General features: G+C 34.3%; 2 protein-coding genes and 1 long non-coding RNA gene across 5 annotated transcripts in view; 1 reads left to right on the top strand and 2 right to left on the bottom strand.

Annotated features, from left to right (window-relative positions):
• Positions 1-451: 451 nt before the first annotated feature.
• The window catches only part of LOC120354897 (protein DVR-1), a 217,292-nt gene continuing 193,832 nt past the window's right edge, over positions 452-23,911 (bottom strand). For 2 of the 3 annotated variants that reach the window (XM_039442971.1, XM_039442970.1), the window contains one exon: positions 452-2,883. In XM_039442971.1, coding sequence (XP_039298905.1) covers positions 2,529-2,883 — 355 coding nt within the window. In that variant the 3' untranslated portion in view covers positions 452-2,528. The remainder of the gene's footprint in view (positions 2,884-23,911) is intronic. The other variant, XM_039442972.1, reaches the window with a different exon arrangement.
• On the bottom strand, positions 5,641-9,313 carry LOC120354895 (52 kDa repressor of the inhibitor of the protein kinase-like). The gene has a single exon (XM_039442967.1). It carries the CDS (start codon positions 9,064-9,066, stop codon positions 7,180-7,182), a length of 1,887 nt encoding a protein of 628 aa, XP_039298901.1. The 5' UTR covers positions 9,067-9,313; the 3' UTR covers positions 5,641-7,179.
• The window catches only part of LOC111057133, a 94,979-nt gene continuing 89,733 nt past the window's right edge, over positions 18,666-23,911 (top strand). Inside the window, exon 1 of the long non-coding RNA XR_005573284.1 lies at positions 18,666-19,099. This is a non-coding gene — a long non-coding RNA (uncharacterized LOC111057133). The remainder of the gene's footprint in view (positions 19,100-23,911) is intronic.

The following is a 23,911-nucleotide window of genomic DNA, read 5'->3' on the forward strand; positions in this document are numbered from 1 at the left end:
TGATATAATGTTTATCAAAACGTTGATATAACGTTTATTGAAAGTTGACTAATGTTTATCAAAACGTTGATATAACGTTCATCAAAATGTTGAATACAACGTTTAAATAAATGTTTATTAAACGTAAAGGTCAGTACCAAACTAAAGGTTGAATAAACGTTTAGAAAACGTTATGGCCAACAACATACAACGTTGTCTAAACGTTTCAAATGTTTAAGAGATAACGTTTATTAAACGTTTTATAAACATCAGTGTGCTGTGTGGGCTATAGCACGTTCATCCAAATGAGAGAGAAAACAAAGATTGCGCTTGTGTAAGTAGGCTATGCAAGTAATGACTTATATCAGCTTATTCTATGGATTAAATTATTCAGTAGAATTCTCTCCGTACATTTTTTCAAATGCATTCTGGGTATGGATGGGATTGACATTAATTAAAAATCAGGAAATCATTTTTTGCACAGATTATAAAACTTTATTTCATATTCCAAGACTAAAAAAATACATAGTCAACATAATATTCGAATAAATAACTTACAATCTATAAAATAATATACACATTCACTTGTACATAGTTTGTAGGCTTAAAACAATGGAATTCATATTAATTGTGCAGTCCAATAATGCCTAAATACATGTACACTTTTCATAATAGGAAGGAAAAAGAAAAAGCATCAAATACAACACATTCCATTAATCAAGTTCAATGATTTCTAATATAATCCCTTCAAGAATACCAATGACAGCTTTAAGCATTTACAAAAACATTTAACTTTGAACATGTCTGTCATTTTTTTCTTTTCAGTTCTGAGACCTATTCATATACAAATAATGTAAGATTTCCTCAATAAATAATTTCAATTTATAGTAATAATAACTCATAATAATACTGTACATCTTTAACATTATTATAATCAATTCATCAACAAACGCAACAATTTCACTGAAATTCCCAACTGATAATCAGGATACTGGAACTGGAACTTCCATCAGGATAAAGGAATCTCTCAAAAACTTTCCACTTGAATGGATTTCTAGTGGTTTTCAACTGACAATAATATACTAGTATGGGGTTTATGAGATTTATTCATTACTTACTTGATATTAGAGGACCAACTATGATTTTGTCACAACAGGAATAGTTTTTCAGGTCTAGTCGAACAAGACATGTTTAATCATTACTTATTAATAAAGTTGATGCTTAAGCATTGTTGTTCGAACCGATAACTCTCACATTCATTTCCTCACTCCTCCTCGGCAAATAATATTTATGAGAATGCAGCTCAATTATGATCAAGACAAATAAAGAAAGCTGTAGAATCTTTTTACTTCTAAATAAATAATGACATAATTATCCCTTTCAATTCTCACTTGAATAAATTATTACACAACAAATTGCTTGAAACTATCTAAAACTAGGAATAACCGATGGATTGTACTATTATCACAGTGAGAGGTGAGGATATTAGTCTTGGGATAAGGAATAGAATTGTAATTAGATGAACGTAAGTTGAATTATTATATGAGATGTATACTGAAATATTAATATCCCTCTACATATTGCTACATTTGAGACATTTTCTCATGTCACATGACATTATTTGAATTGGTAATAGTATATTACAAAAATACGAGGCGAACCATACTGGAGACACAGTATGAATGAATGATAATTTCATTGAACAAAATTCCAATGTAATACACTACTTACTATCAATTTTCAATAAATCACTGTTGAAACCTTCATCTGGATGGAATATATTATCCAATATATTAGTCACAACTATACAAATAATACAAATAATAACTTGCTGTGTTATGGTGGTCTGTTATTAGTACAGTAGAGCTGTTTTTTTTCTCAAATTCCAGTTTGTCATGGATTAGGTTGGAACCAGTATCAGGTTTAAATGCAGGCTGGTCTTTCCATATAGAATCATATTGACCTATCATGTAAATGCTCGATCAAGGTTGACAAATTTGCAACGTTGATAAAACAGTTTGAGTTTTTTAAAGAAATAATAGGATATATGGGTGTTATTTTCTACTCAAATAGTTTCATTTAAACAAAACCCAAGTTTTTGTACAGTTTTAACTCAATCTACAACTGACGATAATGTCTCAAGTATTGAAACTTGAGTTTTATGTGAAAAAAGTTTCCAAAAGTGGAAGAGACAACATACGGTATATAGGCATATCGAATTTATATTACTTCATCATCAAACAATTACATAGAGAGATTCACTGTAATTGCCGAAATTCCTTATAAATAATACCAACTTCTCATGAGAACAATGATGACAATTTTAAGTGAATTTCAACATCTCTAATAACAGGGTTCAATTCATGGGTATGTGTTTTATTCAACCATCCAGCAGAAACAATAATTTTTATATACAACTAAACTAAAGACTATCACTAAAATACTACTTTGGTAGATGTGGCTGGTTGACACTTGACTTGAGGGTTCATTGATGTAAAAGCTAATGAGATCATATTGGTTGGAGGGGGTATGGTGAAAGGGGGGAAGGATTAGGAGCAGCCGCACTCGAGAACAGTCATGTTTGTCCAGGTGGTGACCTTGAGCTTGGAAGGGTCGTTCTCATCGAGATGCAGGAAGTCGAGATCCTGCAAGACATGAGGAGCACAACAGGGTCTTGGCACCAGCGAGTGGTCTATCTTCCAGAGTAAGCCTTGGAGCAGGGCATGGTGACTTGCAACATTGAAGCGCGGGGGACATCGGCCTTGGCAGTAGCCCGCGTCGAACTTGTAAGGGGCTATGATGAAGTTGAAGCCCACGTCCTTGAACACTATCTCCAGGGGTACCCGACAGCACCTTTTGCGGTGGTTGTCCTTCTCACAGGCTGTATTTGCATCTATTGATCGCCTGTCAAATACAATCATTTGTCATTTATTTATTGATTGAATCGACCAATTATCATATCAAAACTACCACTCATTTATTGAAAAAGTATCTAATTTTGGCTGCTAAACTACGATTTCTTACTGTTTCACTGCTGTGAATATTCTGAAATTGAGATTGAGTAGAGATTGAAGAATAATAAATTATTATAAATGAATATAACTATAAAATGTATATATTTCCTTATTACATGCTGTAAGAAAAGCTTCATCGTTTTGGAAGTTTCAAAATGTGAATTTTATTTAGAAAATCATGGAACAGCAAAGTAGAAAGATTTTGTCACTCATGGCACAAGGTCAAAGGACACCGTCAAAGGTCAACGGTCAACGGTCAAAGGTCAACGGTCAACGGTCAAAGGTCAAAAGTGAAGGTAAAAGAAAAAAAATCCTGAAAATAGAAAAAAAATTAAAAAATGGCGGAAAATTGAAAAAAATTAATTATTAGAAAATATTCAAAATTATCAATAGATATTTAAAAAAATTGAAAATTATCAATCCTTATTCTAAGGACTGGGAAAATATATCTAGAGTTGAAGAAATGTGGTGGGGAGCTTCTGGTGTAAACAGTGTGATTACAAACTCCCTACCAATACTCTAGGGCATTGTTCCTAGGTAAAAAACAAATCTAAATATCATATTTAAATTGTCTGGAAGTCTTCAGTTACTCACTCAGCAGTCATTTTGCTTTTTCCCTTATTATTTCTTTTCCAAATAATGGTTGAACATACAAAATTGAAACTTTGCACAATCTATATATATAAAAGCGAAATGGCACTCACTCACTGACTGACTGACTCACTCACTCACAGAACTGAAAATCTACCAGACCAAAAACATTCAAATTTGGTAGGTATGTTCAGTTGGCCCTTCAGAGGCACACTAAGAACGGATTTGGAAAAATTTCCAAAGATATGCACAACATCTGCTTTTTTCCAGCATTTTCTCAGCTTTATCGAGAAAAAATGAACAGAAAGTGTTCAAATTTAGTACAGAAGCTCAACTAGGGTGTAATAATGTTGTGTTAGAAGGTAACTGCAATAACGCCAGAGATGAGCCCAAGATCTGTGTTTTCCAGCATTTTTTTCACTTTCTCAGCTTTATCTAGAACAAATGAACAGAAAATGTTCAAATTTACTAAAAAAGCTCAGCTGGGGTGTAATAATGTCGTGTTAGAAGGAATTTGGGATAACGCCAAAGATACGCACGAAATTAGTGGTTTATTGCGTTTTCTCAGTTCTTTCATCAAGTAATAGACATAAAATGTTCAAATTTGGTATAGAGGTTCAGCTAGGGTCTAAAAATTTTGTGATGAGGTGACTTTTATATTTCATCAAAGATATGCTCAAAATCAGCATTCTCCCAATGTTTTTCTCAGCTTTTCTGCATTTTCTCATCTTTTTCAATAATTGATGGAAATATATTTGAAGAAATTCAGTACATAGTACTTTGACTTTCTGATGGAATGAAGAATGCTCAAATTAAAAATGCAGGCAAGTGAAGCGAGCCCGCTGATCTCATTTTTGGATGATACAGTCGGGGGTCCAGGGGGTGGAGCCCCCTGGCTGGACGGATATGGAGAGTGAAGCAAGCCTGACGGCTGGTCATTAATAACAACTAGACAAAGCTACGAAAGAATTATAATTTTTCAAATGCGTAGTACAAATCGACCAGAATGAACAGCCAGAGACGGCTGTCAAAGCAAAGGAGGGGGAGATGTCATAAACCATGGGTTTTGACAGCTCCTCAAGCACATCAAATTTTCAATTTATTTCCCTTTTTAATTTTCAATAGTGAAATCAGGATCACTAGAAAGCCAAATTGCGCTGACTGAATGAAAAATCGCAGAGCATCAGAGTGGTGGAACTTTCCAGTCTCCCCACCAGCTGGCATTTTCATATTAGATTTTCCCACTTTTTCGAGACAGTCTTTTTGTGCCGCTCCTCCTAACACTCAAACACTCTGACTGGCCAGGACCTGGACCTTCCTCTAGACCTCACTTTCGAGCCAAGCTGACGAGATGGTCATCATAAAGGGGATTGGTATTGTACTCAATTAATTATTCATCATTTTATTAGTTATAATGCCATGTTGTTTTTCTTTTTTATAGGAATTAAAAAATAATAAATAAAATGTAGATAATTCAAACCAAGAGGAAAATCCTTAAAATATTAAATACTGTACCTAAATAGTATTCAAAAATTAATCAAATTGAAATAAATAGAAACTCATTTTTAAATAAGATAATTGAGACTTGTTCGATAATAATCTGTTTTCCTTTTCTTCATAGCCTAAATTATATAACTTTTAACTTACACATTTCAAATTAACTCTTTCTAAAATATTGTAAACCAATAAATTTTTTATTTCTTATATGTGCTCTACCATCTTCAGCTATGTATCTCCTTTGTAACTCTTCTTCCCATCTGGAAAGTGGTAGAGCCCCCAATATTTACAAAAAATTATAACTTGGTTACAAATGTTTTTGTGTAGTTGAGAAGTTGATATTGTGGTAATTTTTCATATTGAATGATAAAGACTAAGAAATTGTCAAAAAACACTGATTTATTGATACGGTAATTAGAAAGACCGGTTTCGGTTATTACACCATTGTCAATCTCTGATAAACTAAAACTAAATACAAGAGCAGCAGAATTTATACTAGTAGGCGAGTACTGCTAGTGAAGTACTTCTCAATCATTTTATAATCGGTGATTGAACTGATTTATTGAAGTAAAGTACTTGAAAGTATTTTCCAATCATTGTATAATCGATGATTGAAAATGATTTATGAATCATTTAGAATGATTGCAGAAGCAGGGGCGGATCCAGCAGCGGATTTTGGGGGGGGGGGAAATTCCTTAGGTACTTTAAAATACTAAAAATATATGACTATATATAGTCATTTTCCACTATATATTTTACCACATATTTATATTCATATATAATGACTATCTCCGGTATTTCCTGATTTGTGACATGATAACAAACAATAATTAACTAATAATAAATTACAACAGAATTTCACAATTCAATTTCGTTATGGACATTATGTAACAGGAGAAAAGAAGACAAAAATATATGCAAAATTTTATTAATTCAACGGAATCAGTAGGCTACTATAACAAACTCTTCTTTCAAAATCAAAATAAAAAAACATAGTATTCATGATAGGCTAAGACAATTCATTTGTGATATATGTTATTATTTGACAAAACGCAAGCCGATTACCTGAATTAAATTACAAGCTTTGATAGTGAGTCTTCAATCTAGGAACTTAGAAGCGGAAATAGGATTATTATTCAAACAGGAACATTAAGTTTTGCAGACTTGCTTTAGTCAAGCAGCAGATAGTATATGCATCTATTAAATGGGCTATTATTTACAATAGGTATACAGTAATTATAATTTTACAATATATATAATCAGTTCTAGTTCAATGACATTCTATGAACTATTCCGTTTAAAAATCTAGATGCATGTAGGAAATTCAATTCAGGCTTATATTGCGAAGAAATTAATCCAATTTTTCCAGTGAAGGTAGGATTATTAGTACTATTCAATAATGAAGGAACTATTATCCGATACTACCTTGTCAATTCACAATACAATATAAATTATAGCATAACATTCTTATAAAAACAATGCATTTTTATACGCTATTTGAATATTTAGACATAACATATGGCATAGTGATTACTTAATTTCAATATTATTCTTTCATTCAATAAGCATTCTGAAGGTTAAATTTTTTTTACAAAAGTCTATTAAAGAATTATATAAATATTGAAAATTCATAAACACATAAAATTCATTATTGCATAATCATGCTATATGACGACGTTAAACACAATTATTATAATATATTCCTACACTATTATCAATAATAATATAATTAAAGTGAATACTGTTCTCTTGAAGACAATCTCTAGGACTATATACAGTACCATACTTGTGATGCTGCGAAAGGTTTAATACTGCCATCATATTTACAATAATTCTCTTCATTTGAATGAAAATTGATTGTTCTATGTGAATTTCTATTTACAGATTGTAATTTAATAGAAGCAATCATTTCTAATAATAATTATTAGGCCTATAATAGAAAAAAATCAATAATCAGGACTAAACTGTAGGCTAATGATAACAACTGTTATTATTTATGTAATTGTGATAAGGAAAGCAATCAGTAATATAATAAAAAGAATTCTTGACTACCGTAGCAAAGTTTCTATTAATTGTTTATTTACAAGGATAGGCAAAATTATAAAATTATTCTATGGGTCCCTGATTTGGCAAACCTCTCAACAATTTTTTCAGGATCTATAACTATATCCGGGTGAATGTAAAGTAGGGCCAATCCTACTAGACGGTTCTCCGACATTGTACTCCTCAACCAAGTTTTTAAGAGTCGCAGAGTTGAGAAAGATCTTTCTGAGCTTGCGTTACTTACAGGTAAAGTACACAAAACTCTCAATAGAAAATGGATCGTTGGGTAGATGTCTTTTTCGCATTCTCTCAAGACATTCAAAGCGTTTGTTGGTAATGGCAACCCTTCCTTATTATATCTCTGCCATTTGTTTCTCCAATGAGCCATTTCTGCATTAAGCTTCAGGGAAGACAGGTCACGATTATCTTTCATTATTGAACCAAATCTATTCATAATAGGATCAATTGATTTTTGCATATCTTGCACACTAGTATTTACAATTCCCTCTGGAAGCAGTAGGGGGAGGTGGAATACGTTAAGGACATCAGATGTGAATCTTGTCTTTAGATCCTGAATTATATTATCCAGTACTGGAACATACACAGTGAGTCTAAAGTACTCTTCTGTTGTTGCTGATGGATGATTGGACCGTTGAGTTTGACGCCCACATAATCTTGGGATTTTCAGTTCAACGTCCAATTTCCTGGCGATTTCTTGGGCTTGCATGTAGACACAATTGAAGTACTCAATACTGTTTTGCCTTCTCTCATTCAACAGCTCTAGAAGGCTATTTAGAAGTTCGGCTGACTTACAAAGGTCCAGTGTTTCTTTTTGTAGTATTCTACTCAATGGCAGAGATAAACTCAAGATATCACTAAGGCAAAATAAACCAATTATTAGTTTACTGTCACATAAGGCGGTTATCAATAAGGATGCTTTGCCTGAGGTTTTTTTATCCTTCCACTCAGAAATTTTATGTAGGCAAGCCAGGATATCAGGTAAACTGGTTGTGAACTGAAGAACTCCATCATGCCTCTCAGTCCACCTGGTTTCACATAGGTGAGTCATTTTCTTCCCAAGAAAATTTTTCAATGCTGTATTTCTTTTTGGAAATGAGAAGAAAGCGATCACCTCTTTTAGAACACTCACTGAATTCTCTATGAGTTTTATATTGGAGCATTTTGAAATGCTATTGTTCAACTTATGGTTATAGCAGGGTGTTGTTATAGCATTTTTAGCAACTTTTTGTATCTCCTTGACAGCCCCATTATCAGACAGCATAACGCTACAGCCATCAGTTCCAATCCCTATACACTTATCAAAAGGAAGTTTTAAATCGTCAATTTTTCTCAAAATGATTGCACCCAGGTTCTTACCACTAATACTCATTTCGACCTCACTATTACTTCTTTCGTCGCCCAGATTATCTTCATCAGCTTCTTTCATGTCTTCAAATGCATCAATAAATGTGATGAAGTCCTCTCTTATTTCAAACTCCTTTTCAAAGTGCACATAACGCAGTACAATACTCACCTGTGCTCTCTGTGAAATATCACTGGTTTCATCAAACATAATCGAATAAAGCTCAGCTTTCGCAATTCTACTCAGAATAACATCAGTAATTTCTGCTTTGCAGCACTCTATGATATTATTCTGAGTAGATTTGCTGATGTAAGTGGATCTTGATGATGATGTATTGATGTGATCCTCCAAAACTTTATCCCCAGCATCAATTCTAAATTTAATCAAAGCTCTAAAGTTACCCTCATTAGAGACTGTATCACTCATCTCTAAATTGAGTGGCCCATCGTCTCTGTGCCCCCTCATAGGAATATTCTGCCTACCAAGCAAAATGACAGTTTTAACTATAGAAAGAAGTTTCTGACGATTTTTCTGGGATTGAGAGAGCCGTTCTTCATTGATGAGGTTATTTACTTCCATTTTCGGGCAGTGGTATACTCTTAGAAAGTTTTTCCCTGCTGTCACGGCATCTTTATGATATTGGGTATTGCAGTGGACTTCCAAGTGTCCATCAGATCCTGTTAATTTTTTGAAATTTCTCAAAGGTTCGGTTACAAGAGTTTTTAGAGCAACATTCTTGCAGTAGCCCCCCTCATTACGATTAGTGAACCACGGACAGTATTTACAGAACAGCCCTTGTTTTACATCGGAAAGTACGAGCCAATCCTTATGTGCATTTTAATACTCACCATTGTGAAGTGTTGAAAATATTTTTCTAGAGATGTAGCGATTCCTCAGTTCCTTCATCACAAGCTGTTCTGGTACATGACTGCGTTGATGTGACTCCAATAATGTTTCCATACCGACTGTTAGTACTGAACTAAAATGCTTTCAACGATTTCCAACCAGTCAAGAAATGCTTGCCATCCAGATTTATAAAATTTCTGAGAATTGTGCTACTTGGAATAGCTAACAATTCTCATAATTGAAAACGAAATAATGATCGCACAAAGGCGACTACCGGACCAACCACAGCCTGGACCAAATAATTAGTTCATAGAAACAATTATAAAATTATAACAAGCCTACGATCAAACAAGTCGGCTTCCTTTGATAGTCCGAGTGGCAGGAGCTCGCCGCTCGGACCGTCAAAAGAGTTGACGCCGGTATTTTTCTAGGAACTGAGCGCTTTGATCTCTATATCCAGTAGAAAGATCCAAAAATGATAAAATTTAAGATATTTGAATTTTTCAAAATTCCATGATACTCTACTCACTGTGCTGAGATTGGATCATCTTGATTTTTTCTTCTATCATCGAATTTGAGCTTTCTATGGATTATTTAGTTTCTAATGTAATAGAGCTTTGTTTTTCTGGTTCTAGTTTCAAAGATGTGTGACGATTTCAATGAGATTCTTACTAACTAAAAAAAAGAGCATCACAAGTGTGTGGACAAGAATTGCTGACCTAGCAGCCTGACGTCAGCCTAGACTATTATCATCTTTGATGAATTGTCTTAAAAAAACTATAGAAACAATACTCATGCACTTCAAACAAGAATTTATTGATGTATTCATAGTCAGAGAGTATTGAATAGGAATATTTATATTTTATATTGAATATATTCAATTCTCTCTACAGGTTGAATATGAAAGAATATGATTTTTCAGTTTTAGTGTACAGATATTTATATTCACTTAAATGGTTGAAAAATCAATTCTATATAGTGCTTAAGCCGAATTTTGGGGGGGGGGGGAAATTTCCCCTTCCCCCCCCGTGGATCCGCGCCTATGCAGAAGTGCTTTGAGAACTTTCCCTTCAATTGAAAATGATTCACAAATTGTTTAGAATGATTGGAGTGAAGTGATTAAGAGTATTTTCCAATCATTTGTTAATTAATGATTAGAAATGACTTATGAATCATTTGGAATAATCTAAGTAAAGTATTGAATGAAAAAGACTAAGAAATTGTTAAAAAACCACTGATTTAGGTATTGATAATTGGAAAGACCGGTTTCGGTTATTACACCATTGTCAATCTCTGATAAACTGAAACTAAATACAAGAGCAGCAGAATTTATACCAGTAGGCGAGTACTGCTATTGGTCGAGGGCATGAACGCCTGCCATTGACCTAGCTAGACAGTCTCCTCCCCCTCAACGGTGTGACAAAATGGCGGCTTAAGCAACAGAATCGCCATGATAATAAAATTTACTTTTAGTACAAAATAAGAACCAAGAAAACAAGTGTGAAAGATAATAAAACAAATATGTAAATGGAAAAACTATTGACTAATGTATGCTTACAGTTTTATGATAAAACTAAATTCGTAGTGTTGTACTGGTTGAAATGAATCTGGTCATTTAAACTATACTGGGAATTTTCCTTAATTACTCTTGATATTTCTGAAGCCTCTAGAATATTCAAAGATCTGCCTTTGTTATTAACATGCAGAAACTCAACATTCTCCTTAACTGTGAACTTGTGATTATTTGTTATCAAATGTTCTGCAAAGTTAGATTCCCCATTTTGTTTATTCCAATCTCTGATGTGTTCTTTAATTCTACTTTTGAAACTTCTACCAGTCTGACCCACATAACAAGCATTACAATCATCACATTTAAGTTTGTACACCCCGCTTTTATCCCAAATATCAATGTTGTCTTTACTCCAGCTAAATAGACTATTTAAAATCGGTTTGGTCTTGAAATCAACATGAAATCCATTCCTCTTCAATTCCCTACCTATTTTATCAGATACAAGGCCTAAATATGGGATTCTTATCCAAGTCTTCTCCTCACAGTTTGAGCCTACAAAGCTAGAATTGATAGAAATTGTTCTATTAATTTTACTCAATAATCTGTTCACCATACTTTCTTCATACCCATTTGTGACAGCTATCTGTTTAATTTTAGTGATCTCAATATCAAAATCATGATTATTAGTGCTCTATAGACCATGCTATTGAAAGCAGCAAGTTTGTGAGAAATAGGATGACAAGAATGAAGAGGAATGATAACATCAGTATGGGTTGGTTTTCTGAAAATACAAATAATCACAGTTAAGGAGAATGTTGAGTTTCTGCATGTTAATAACAAAGGCAGATCTTTGAATATTCTAGAGGCTTTAGAAAAAACAAGAGTAATTAAAGAAAATTCCCAGTATAGTTTAAATGACCAGATTCATTTCAACCAGTACAACACTACGAATTTAGTTTTATCATAAAACTGTAAGCATACATTAGTCGATAGTTTTTCCATTTACATATTTGTTTTATCATCTTTCACACTTGTTTTCTTGGTTCTTATTTTGTACTAAAAGTAAATTTTATTATCATGGCGATTCTGTTGCTTAAGCCGCCATTTTGTCACACCGTTGAGGGGGAGGAGACTGTCTAGCTAGGCCAATGGCAGGCGTTCATGCCCTCGACCAATAGCAGTACTCGCCTACTAGTATAAATTCTGCTGCTCTTGTATTTAGTTTTAGTTTATCAGAGATTGACAATGGTGTAATAACCGAAACCGGTCTTTCTAATTATCAATAAATCAGTGGCTTTTTGACAATTTCTTAGTCTTTTTCAATCAATTGGTTACAAATGGTGATACATATTAATCGTTCTCTTTTAACGTAATTCAATTGCAAAAGCTTACTGTCCGGTACGTCACACTATGAAGAGAAACTTTCATGATTTTTTTGTATTTTTTTACTATGTCCCCTTCTAAGATTATTCTCACTCCTAATCTAGAAAACCTCCCATACGGGAGTTAAAAACTTTTCAAACGCAGTGCTATGCTGAGGTCTTTGGCGCTAAGAAACTGGATTGGATAAAATTGCCCGCCTTACAACATGATTGGATGACTATTGTTCATGTTTCATACCGACTAATCGGTACTGAAAAAATCGATTGAACAAGCATCGATTAATTCAGCCTTCGAAAGTAGAGAAAAACAGGTCAAAAACAATAGAAAAACGCATAATAAAGCAAAATATCCATAAAAATAACTGGGATATATATTGGAATATGTTTGAAACAATAATATCAGTGACATATTTATGTCTCTAAGTCCTGTGAAATTGAATAATCAGAGAAATCCCACTTATTGATTAATCGTTATGGAATAATCTATTATTCTGAATAATTGATACCCATCCCGCCAAACCAACAAGGCAACAGATCACCACCTCACCAGTCCCACGGCAGTCACCATTCACTTTCACCATTGCTATCAAAAGCACAGAATAGGAACAGAATGGAAACTTGTAGTCAAACGCCTATCTAACCAATGCTTTTTACATGAAGCAAATACTAGACACGTCACGTGACCTTGGGAAGTTCCAATCCTGGTCTTCTGATTGGCTCGTGGCAGTGAACAAGATCAATTAATCCGGATCATTAAAGTTTACCTCGGGTGAGTATACGTGTATGGGCTTGCATTCGCACGTCTGGACACTGTTCGCTGAGGCATGTGGGCGAACCGTAACCCTGTCGGTATTTTGGCGTGCTCAAAGGCGCCTCGGGCGAGCATTAAATGTACGTGTGGAAGCGATTTTGCCATACGGGTGAGGCAAAACGTGAACATTGAAGGCGTCATAACCTAATTCCAATGAATTAGGTTAATGAATGACAAATCAAATTGTGATCCAATAACTAATTGTAAATTGTAGGATTTTTGTAATTTTGTAGGATATGTGGATTGTCAAATATTTAAATAGAAACATGCATGGAGTATAATAATAATAATAATAATAATATATTTATTACCATTTGGTTTACGATAAACATTGGTCATCGTCACAAGTATACAAAATACTATGAAATAATTAACAATACAAAAGTCTACACAGCTAAAACACAATTACATCTAAAATTTACTTATTAAACAAGATTACAAGCTAAGTTTACAAAGCCTAAATCATACACAATAGTAACAGATTTACATAGACTGTGAAATCTTATAAAATTCAGGTACCTTGTAAAGTCCACCTCTTATTAGGCCTTTCCTAACTCTATCTTTATATTGGGTGGCATCTAGGTCTCTTACCAATGACGGAAGGGCATTATAAAATCTGAGAGATTGGGCCCTGAAACTTCTCAATGATGCGCTGGAAGAGCACCATTCGACACTTATATTACTTGCCCCTCTTGTATTGTATGTATGCCTATCAGAGTTGAGGCTAAATTTATCCAGTTTCTTTTTGACATAACACAGACATTCCAGGACATACATAGAAGGAAGAGTCAGAATTTTATCCTCAATAAACAATGGTCTACAATGACTACGTGGCTCTTCATTGTTTAATATTCTAATGGCTCTCTTCTGTAGCAGGAAAAGTTTACCAGCCAAAGGACTATTTTCCCACAAAATTATACCATAGGCTAGGTGACTGTATATAACCGCAAAGTAAACTGTTTTCAAGACCTCTATTGTCACACTTCCAGCCAACCTTCTCAACATAAAAAGCCCTCTTAGTACTCTATTATATATATTTCCTATATGGGTATTCCATTTAAGATTAGATTGCAAAAAAACTCCGAGGAACTGGGTAGATTCAATGTTTGGGCTGTTGGCTAGACTGAAACTTATAGTAGTGGTTTTTTTATCATTAATAGCTAACTTATTTTTGTACTCCAACTGTCAATCAAAAGATTACATTGTTCCAAATTGGACTTTGCATCTGTCTGATTTCCATCGCTAATAATAACTGCCAGGTCATCTGCATATAAAAATATTCTTCTTCCATTGCCTTCCAAGTAAGTAGGTAAGTCATTAATATAAATTAAGAATAGTATTGGTCCCAGTATAGATCCCTGAGGTACCCCTCGTTCTACTGATAAGAAATCAGAACTCAGACCACAATGGTAAACTGACTGGAACCTCCCCTCTAGATATGTTTTGAAAAACTTCAATACTTTATGATCAATATTGTAGGCAGAACGTTTTTTAATAGTATTTCATGCGAGACCGTATCAAAAGCACATGAATAATCGTACATTCTGGCAACATTGCTCTTCTTGTCCTCAATTCCGTTCATTACAAACTCCACAAACTCAGATATGGCAAATGTTGTGCTCAAATTACCTCTAAACCCAAATTGACTTGGACTAAAAAGTTTATTCTCTTCAAAATACTGTACAAGAGGTTCACTAACTAGGTATTCAAAAGCCTTACCAAAAATTGGAATGATGGTTATGAGTCGAAAGTTTCTGACGTCACTTTTAGAGCCTCTCTTATGTATTGGTAATACTTTACTATATTTTAGGAAATCTGGGTAGATGCAGTTATTTATACATTCATTGAACAGGTAGGTGACAATTTCCGCTATGTAAAGGGCTGCAATCTTTATTATTAATGATTTTTAACCATATACATCATACGATTCGCTATTTTTCAACTTCATCAAGGTATTGTACACTTTGGTAACTGTGAATTCTGGAACTTAAGTTTTTCACTTATACATCTATTATGATTAAAAAGTGGCACATCATTTCTACTATTACACTCAGAGACATTATAATTTATATTGTGTCTATTTACAAAAAAATTATTGAACATATCAGGAGATATATCTCTTCCTGCCGGCTCTTTCTTATCTTTCCTATTCAAAGAGTTATTTATTATATCCCACATCGCCTTAGCCTTATTATTAGAACAACCTATAAAATTGTTGATGTATTCAAGCTTAGTATTATGTATTGCAGCTCTATATTTACTCTTATAATATTTGTATTCTGCTTTATACCTCTCTATTCCAGTATCTCTATACGTTCTATACAATGTCAGACACTGAGTTCTAAGCTTCTTTAACTCTGCATTATACCATCTGTTTATTTGACCATTTAAGCGTCCCTTGCACTTTATTTTTTTACTTGGGAAGGCTACCTCAACCTGTTGCATGAAATGATGGAAAAAATACTCTACCTTTTCAGTGATTGTTTTGAAAGTATAAATTGGCAATCAATTGAAGTTATTCAATAAATGACAGAAATGTTGACAGTGGGAACTATTTATTACTCTAAAAAAATCTATATGATGCAACAGGGCTTGGTACTTGACCATCATTTTTAATTTTCAGCACAACTGCATCATGATCAGACATGACTGTATGCAGAACCGATGAGATGCGATTCTCCTCTTGAATTGTTGTGAAAATGTTATCTATGCATGTTCCACTATTATCTCTTCCTGGCCTGGTAATTTCAAAGGTTACAGGGTGTAAGTTAAAGGCTTCAGTCAGAGCCAGTAAACTCCTTGTAATTCTATTGCTTTCTTTGATATTGATATTGAAGTCTCCTGACACTATCAATGACTCATTTCCACAATTCAGCGAACATAATACATCCTCAAACACAGAGAAGAACAATTCAAGATTAGTGTCAGGTCTGTATATGGACAAACATATTACATTAAGGATAGGAATCTCAATAGCAGATATTTCACAAACATGCTCTACAGACAACTCATTAATTTTATCTAATTTTATAGTATCAAGACAATTCTTAACTATAATCATTGTTCCTCCTCTAGTCATATTGGCTCTACAATAGTAACTTGCAATCTTATATCCAGGAATACCTATAGACTCAACCTCAGCTCTATTTACTAACCAATGCTCGCTTATACATATTATATCGAATGAACTTTCCTTTATCAAACATGTCAGTTCATCATAACTACTATTTAATCCTTGAGTGTTCCAACCAACAATAGAGATATACCTTTTACATGATTCAGTTTTTTTCTTATGTATGTTGTTCAAGTTGCTCGTGTGTGTGTTGCTCGTGAATTGTTATTGGTAGGCCTGGAGATATGAGATAAAATGCACAAATCTTCACATAATGATATTGAAGTTGAATTATCATCTTCTTTAGATCTACACCCATTACCTGATAACCGAAATTGATCATATTCAACATCGGATAGCTCTACTAGTTTTTTAGAATAATTATCGGCTCCTTACAAACAGCTAGCAACTGAATTATAATTCAGCTCATTTAAAATACACTTGACAATATATTCTTTACCCCAATAATTCAGGTGCAGACCATGCTGTGTATGAAACTCGATTCCAAGCCCACTCAACTTGAAAACTGTAACATTTTTAAAATGCTTACTTATTTTATCAATCTCTTTATTTGTCCACGTAATAGCTTCATTCACACAAAACCATTTAGGAAGATCATATCTTGTGGAGACATCAAAGACAAAAACTCTTGAAGCCTACGACACAGTGTTGATATGAATTCCTTGGCTTCATTCCTAGACACATCAATTGTCCCCGCTACGAATACAGCTACATCTCTTGGTCCAAGGTTAGAACAATCAGTTATAGATTATTTGGTTACATCCTGAAATCTAGCACCAGGCTTTAGAATACTTTTAATGTCCTGATTATTACTTTCATTAATTAGTTTATTAACAACATTTCTGCCCTGACTATCCATGTACAGCCTGATTTCTGTTTTGGGTGCTGATATTTTTGTTGCGGGTGTTGTGGAAGAAAGAGGTTGTTTATTGGGTTGACTAGGCTTTGAATTTATCCGACTCCTCCTCTTCTTAGTAGGCTCACTACTCAAAGTCTGTAAAAAATTGTTTCTAGTTTCTAGGCGGGTTTTGTTTGTTACACTAACTTTGGAAGGGACTGAGGCATTTACTGATATTATTGGGAGTGCCATATTATATCTATTTTGAGGTTTCAAGTAATTACATATTATCTTCAAGACATGCCATCTATACATATTAGTGTCAAAATTATCAAACTTAATAATCTTATCAAGGCAGCTATTCATATCTTCAAATCAAGATTTCACATAACTTTCGAGGTGGAAGAGAACAGAAATTCCACAATCATATGAATTTGTCTGCTGCAAGCAAGTCACATGAGTCACCTTTTTTGTATCAAAAATTGGATTCAGTCTTTCCACTAGTGCATCCAGTGTTCGCTTATTAAAATTATTCGATAGCGAGTCAAAATTATAGAAGGATTTGTCAACATAATCATAAATAACCAGGCTCCAATGTGTGCCGTTCCTCCTCGAATTTGAATCAACAGAACAATAATTGTCATTAAGTATGAAAGCAACATTCTTGTTGACGTGCAGACCTGAATTGAAAAAAGAGTGAGTATAGTCACCATCGTTTATTAAGAGTGCAACCATAACCGGGTCCACCACAACTAGGTCATTATAGCTAGAGAACAATGACTCAGTATAAACACTTATATCGTCATCACTTAGCCATTCCTTACTGATAAATGAAGACAACCGTTTTGTCATTGTGCCGTCCTGGGCTTTGGCGGTGTGGGTATCAGCATCAGTTTGAGTCTCTGAATCCTTGGCACTTGCAGCATCAATACGCTGCAACCGTTGGAGATCCAGCTCAATTGACCGATTCAGGGCGGCATTCCGCTGCACCTCCATCTCCCGAAGTCGACTTTTTAACTGTTCATTCTCTTCCTCCAGAAGCAGCAACTTTTCATCCATAAATTCATGAGCAGGGCTTTCAGAGGTGGACGATTGATCTAATACACTTTCTTGTTCAGTAGCATCACTAACATGAGAACTATTTGGAAAAGGCAGAGGTGACGTAGCATGATCTGGGTCTTTATTATGATGTTTGTGCGCACCACATACCTCCACAGTTCCATCACAAGGAATTTTTGTTTTAATAGAAGCCGAACACTCCTTATAAAGGCATCTCCATGTGATAGTATTGGTAGTAATTGAGCGGAAAGAACAACGGTACTTTTGGCTTTTGTAAATAATTCCCGGTTCGCCCTTTGTAGTTTTGAATTTAATAATGTCATCTGCCATTTTCTTTAGAACTAGTATTTTAAACCCAGACCGGAAAAAAAATCTTTGATAGTCTCTTGCAGTAGAAGTCCAACCAGTAAGCGAAGATCAAAATTATAAATAGTTACCTGCTTTGAAAATGATTGATGTCTAGTACAGTATTTCCATTACTAGGGTGAAAGGAAAATATAAGGGAAGAGAAAGTGCTAAGAGAGCGGTCAAAGCAGGAGATAAGGAAGCTCCTGAAAAGAGAAGGAATGTAGGAAGAGGAAGAGAGAATCAAAAGACAGGTGTAACGTAGATTTTCAACACCGCCGTTAAGACGAATAGGAGCCGCAAGTAGCTTTCAAAAACTGCCGCCGAAATAGCCGACTTGCACAGTTCGCAAGGATAGGTTAACGGCAACGGTACTGCCTGGCTCACAGTAAAGCGTCAGCCGTTGCCATAGTGATGAGACGCGGTAGATCAGCTGATCGCGAGTGAAGCTCTGACAGCTCTATAGAGATAGATAATCAGTTCGAGTCGGCTTCAACCGGCGTTATCATACTCGACTGAAATCCACCCTAAAAGGCCTCAATCTCACGATTTATCCCACGTAAACAAACAACAAGCAAAAACCAACCACAAAATGGAGTCAAAACTTCGTTGTACGGGTCACTTTCAGAAGTAGACCTGAACGCTTTCACCCCAGCCAACACTTGAAAATATTGGATTCACGAAACAGGTACTTCACAACCTAATAATTACAATCACTGTACTCTATAGGATAACTTTTCCACTAATTAGCACGTGAACGAGAGAAATTGCAGAGCACCAAATACTTTAAACCAACAAGGTAGCCCAGTGCTACCAACCGTATATAATTTGTATCATGATTAACAAATTTAGAACTGTATAATTGAAGTAAAAATAGCTTCTCTACAGGGTTCCTACAAAAAAGTATAGCTCACATATTTTACTGTGGCTATCAAATCATCTTGTGTTTGTTTTATTATATCAATCAGAGTTGGTAATTAAAATTGTAATCCTCAATATGATATTATACGTTTTAAATAGCTAGGCTATCCATAGTGAGATTTATTCAAACTTTGAACTAGTATTCCTTGGTAAATCTTGAAGCAAATCTTTTGGAAAATCTTGTTTTGTCATGTGTATGAGCAGAGTTGGTTTAAAATGGGCAGCAATTCAGTATTTGATTCAATTTATGGCTAATTTCGTTAAAGAAGACTGTCAATTTTGTAGGACAGTGTTAAGTGTTTTGATTTGGTCATCAAGACTTCTGGAATTATTGTAGAAATTTTCTCTTTTGAGATTCAGAATAGATTTTGGAAACCAACAAATGAATCGCCTAATGCCAAGAATCTCAAAGATAGGACCAATCGTTCTTGTAAAGTTATTGCTTCGCTCATGATGATATCATTTGTTTGTATAACCAGTTGGATTAGATTCAGTATATTAACAAAATTATGTTTTGACATCCTAATAGAGTTTGAATTGACAATCTCATATCTTATCTCATGTAGCAATTTATTTCCTTACTTCAACCTACAATCGTTCAACCCACCAACATCGTTTGTTAAGTTGTATTTTCGATTTTATTATACAAGTCATAAAAATAAATGTTACAGCTGCATTTTGTAATAATATTATCTTCAATGATAGAATGACACCATTGTTGTCATGATGTGGAAATTTACATCTACCATGTCTTCGTGTCGCCTGCAAATCAGATAGCCTTTTGAATGCCGAGGCATACGTGGAATGTGTCCACAAGGACGTACAGTGAATGCCGAGGCATTCACTTGTACACACGTCCGTACAGATTCGCGCGAACAATCGTATCTACACATGCCCCGGCATTCACTGTACGTCCTTGTGGACGCGTTCCACGTATGCCTCGGCATTCAAAAAGCTATCTGATTTGCAGACGACACGAAGACATAGTAGATCAAAGACCTTAAAGAGATATCTTTAAGGTCTTTGTGGTAGATGTAAATTTTCCACATCATGACAACAATGGCGTCATTCCATCATTGAAGATAATTATTACAAAATGCAGCTGTATAATTTATTTCGATAACTTGTATAATAAAATCGAAAATAAAACTTAATAAACGATGTTGGTGGGTTGAACGATTGTAGGTTGAAGTAAGGAAATAAATTGCTACATGAGATAAGATATGAGATTGTCAATTCAAACTCTATTAGGATGTCAAAACATCATTTTGCTAATATACTGAATTCAATCCATGGCCATTTTTTGTATATTGGAATATGGGCTTAAGTACACTCAACAATAAATTTTCCATTTTTTGACCGAATTTTACTCATGATGCATGATTTTAGACCGCCTTGACAAGCCGAGAATGGAGTGTAGTACGATGAAATCTGAGCATTGTGTCTGTTAAAACTCAATTTGCATCATCTTTGATCTTTGAACTTAGTGCGTTGCCTGATCTTTGAACTTAGCGCGTTGCCAGTATAGCCAACGTTTGGCAGATTTAGTCTGCATTGTTTTCAATATTTGTATCTTTGTAATAATTTCAATTTGTTGTCTAGTATTAGTTGATTAATTTCAAATTTGTCCTTTTTCACTTGCTTTTGAATAATATTTGTGTTTTGTATCTTTATTCTTGCATTTCTCACTTGCGTAAACCATTGTAGGTAGGTTTTGCTCCACTCGGTTTGCCGTGGCACTCTGTGTGCTGTTTCTTTGTTTTCAACTTGATTCCGGAATGTGGAATTTGGCTAGCTCTTGTTTCAATTGTCGAATTTGATTTAATTCCAGCTGAATATATAGCCGGCATATTTGCGATAAATATTGGCCTAATTCAATCAAACAACTTGTATGTCTTCACGGATTGTGTTTGAATCTCAAACTTCTGGTAGGTGTAACCTCACTTTCAATTTGAACACGCTTTTCTGAACTCAATTTTCAGAATTTAGTTTAAAGCTCTTTCCAATTTTACATTGTTCATCTATTTCAATCTTTTTTAAAAGATGTCAATTTAGAATTTTGATTCCATTGCATTTCTGCAAAATTCCAAGATCATCAAGATTGCTCGATGTTTCTACAAATCTTTATTTCATATTCTTGTTTTCAAACTCTTTGTACTCTGAACTCTGTGTAGTTCAGAGCGCTGTTGCTACAGTCAACATATTTCTTACCGTATGGTAATTTCTTTTCCTCTGTCCACAGTTTGGATTTTGAGAAACTCAATCAATCTCTCTCTACATCTCTCGAATCAATCTGCTACCGAATCTGTTCTACAATTCTACCTACGATCGAATCTACTGATAAAGGTCTGCAGTCTCTATTGACAGTCGAAATTGCATCCACTTTGGGGTTCCATATACCCTCCCACTCACTTGGTCGACTGTGCAATTTATTGATTTTGCAATTATTCGCATTACCTATTGTTTTGGTAGGACGAGTTGTATTTAGGACTCAGCCTACCTGGTCCTCTATTAATTTTGCTACCAGAAAAGTTATTTTGATAGATATTAGGAGTATATTTATCATTATAAGTTTGGCCATCTCCGGTCTGGATACTTCATATTGACATATGCTTAGAAAATACATTAATTCTTATTCATTATTTAACATCAATTGTGTAATGATTATTGTCTTATACTTTTATTCATAGTGTTTATTTCTGTATGTTCAAGGGTAATATTTGTATGGAGTTGCTCATACTGATACATTCAACCAAGCACTTATGTCATTATTCCTAACAATTGGATACAACACCAGTAGCCATCCAGTGTAAGAGGAGGTCGAACATTTTCAATTGAGGTATCGTTTCAATTTTCAATATGCCTCCTAAAGGCAAACGAAACAGCCTTCTCACTGTGAGAAGTGGCATTATTAAAAATCTATCTTGGCTTTATACTGAATATTTCAATTTTAAAATCAATGAGTCAAGTCAAGTCAAGTCAAGTCAAATCAAGTTTATTCATCCATCTGATACAAATTTACATAACATACGGTAAATTGTAATCACTTATAAATACATTTCATCATAATCAATGTGAATAAAAAACTACAGATTTTTCACAAAAATTCAATTCAATTCAATTCAATTTATTTTATTCACGTATCATACAATTTTAACAACACAATTACAATTATAAAATGAATATTAGAACCCACATAGACTATACGTCCGTGTGTGGGAGCAGTTCTTAAGATTAGTTGTGTTCAATAAAAAATATTGGGCTATAAGTATAAGATACATATGGTAAATGAAATAAAATAGATTATATTTAATATATTTCTAGGATTAATTATATGAAAAAAAAATCAATTTGAATTTGAGAAGGAAGAAAAGACAGATCCATTGGAAGAAAATTAGACAATCGGCTTGTAATAATACCTATTTTTATAATGTATTAATAATTATTATTTTCATCACACCAGAACAGCCGGAATCGCTTTTTGCAAAATGTGTTTGGTAAGAAAAACAGATTAAAATTTGAATTTCAAACATAAGGTGATTTGATTAAATTCTCTGCATCCTGCGATCCAACATACATTAACCATTCAGAAATTCTGTGCTTTAACACTACAGTGACTCGGCCCGCCCCAGCCTCAACTATTTCTGGAGGAAGGTTTCTATACAGCCATTGCGAAATGTAAAATGAATTGTGCCTTTGCAAACTGATACTAATAGGAGGATTAAATAAACGTGACATTGTTTGGTTTCTGGTTTTTGGTTAAATAGTTTGCTAATTTCTACAGAATTCAATTACACTAATTAATTTACTACAAACTTTATTAATAATAATTATTACACATATATATATTTCCCTGTAGCCTACAGATGGATGTAAGAGCTTACATAGGCAACATAGGCCTGTGCGTAAGCTCAGGTAATTAGTACAAAAATATTATAATATAGGATGTTCAGTAATTAGGTACTTTGAGAGTTGAATATTATCAAAAAAGTTATGCTCCACATGCAAGAAGGGGGGTGGAGAATTGTACACAACCGAGAAGTGGTAAGGACAAACTCACAGTCTTGGAATGCAAAATAGTTTAGTACAAGGGATTAGAATTCATCAATCAATCAATATAGTTTGAATAACCTGCCAGGCCGATACAGCAAATGTAAAGGTTAACTTCCCCATGGACATGTCCATTCAGGCAGAACTAGACGCGTGCACCGCCAATTCCACCAATCAGCAAGCCCGCGTCTTCATCAGTGATGTTAAACAACCATGTCTTCACACGTCTCTTGAAGATAGATGCTGAATCCGAATTCAATAATTGACCTTGGTTAGAAAGACGGAAGTTCCTGAATAATACATGTGAAATATAAAAGCAATTCGTTGTGGAAAAGGTTAATGCCTGTTGAATTGTGTTGATGCCCACAGCTGATGCATATCTTGTGTTATGAGAATGGTCGGTTTGTGTAAATATTGTGTTGGAGTTGTTGTAGATGTGAACTAATAAATCTTTAATAAAAATCTTTCTCAGTGACAATACTCTGCAGGCCCGGCCCCAGGGGTGGGCGGACCGGGCGGCCGCACAGGG

Source organism: Nilaparvata lugens, chromosome X (genome assembly GCF_014356525.2).
Source record: "Nilaparvata lugens isolate BPH chromosome X, ASM1435652v1, whole genome shotgun sequence".
NCBI classification, from domain to species: Eukaryota; Metazoa; Arthropoda; class Insecta; order Hemiptera; family Delphacidae; genus Nilaparvata; species Nilaparvata lugens.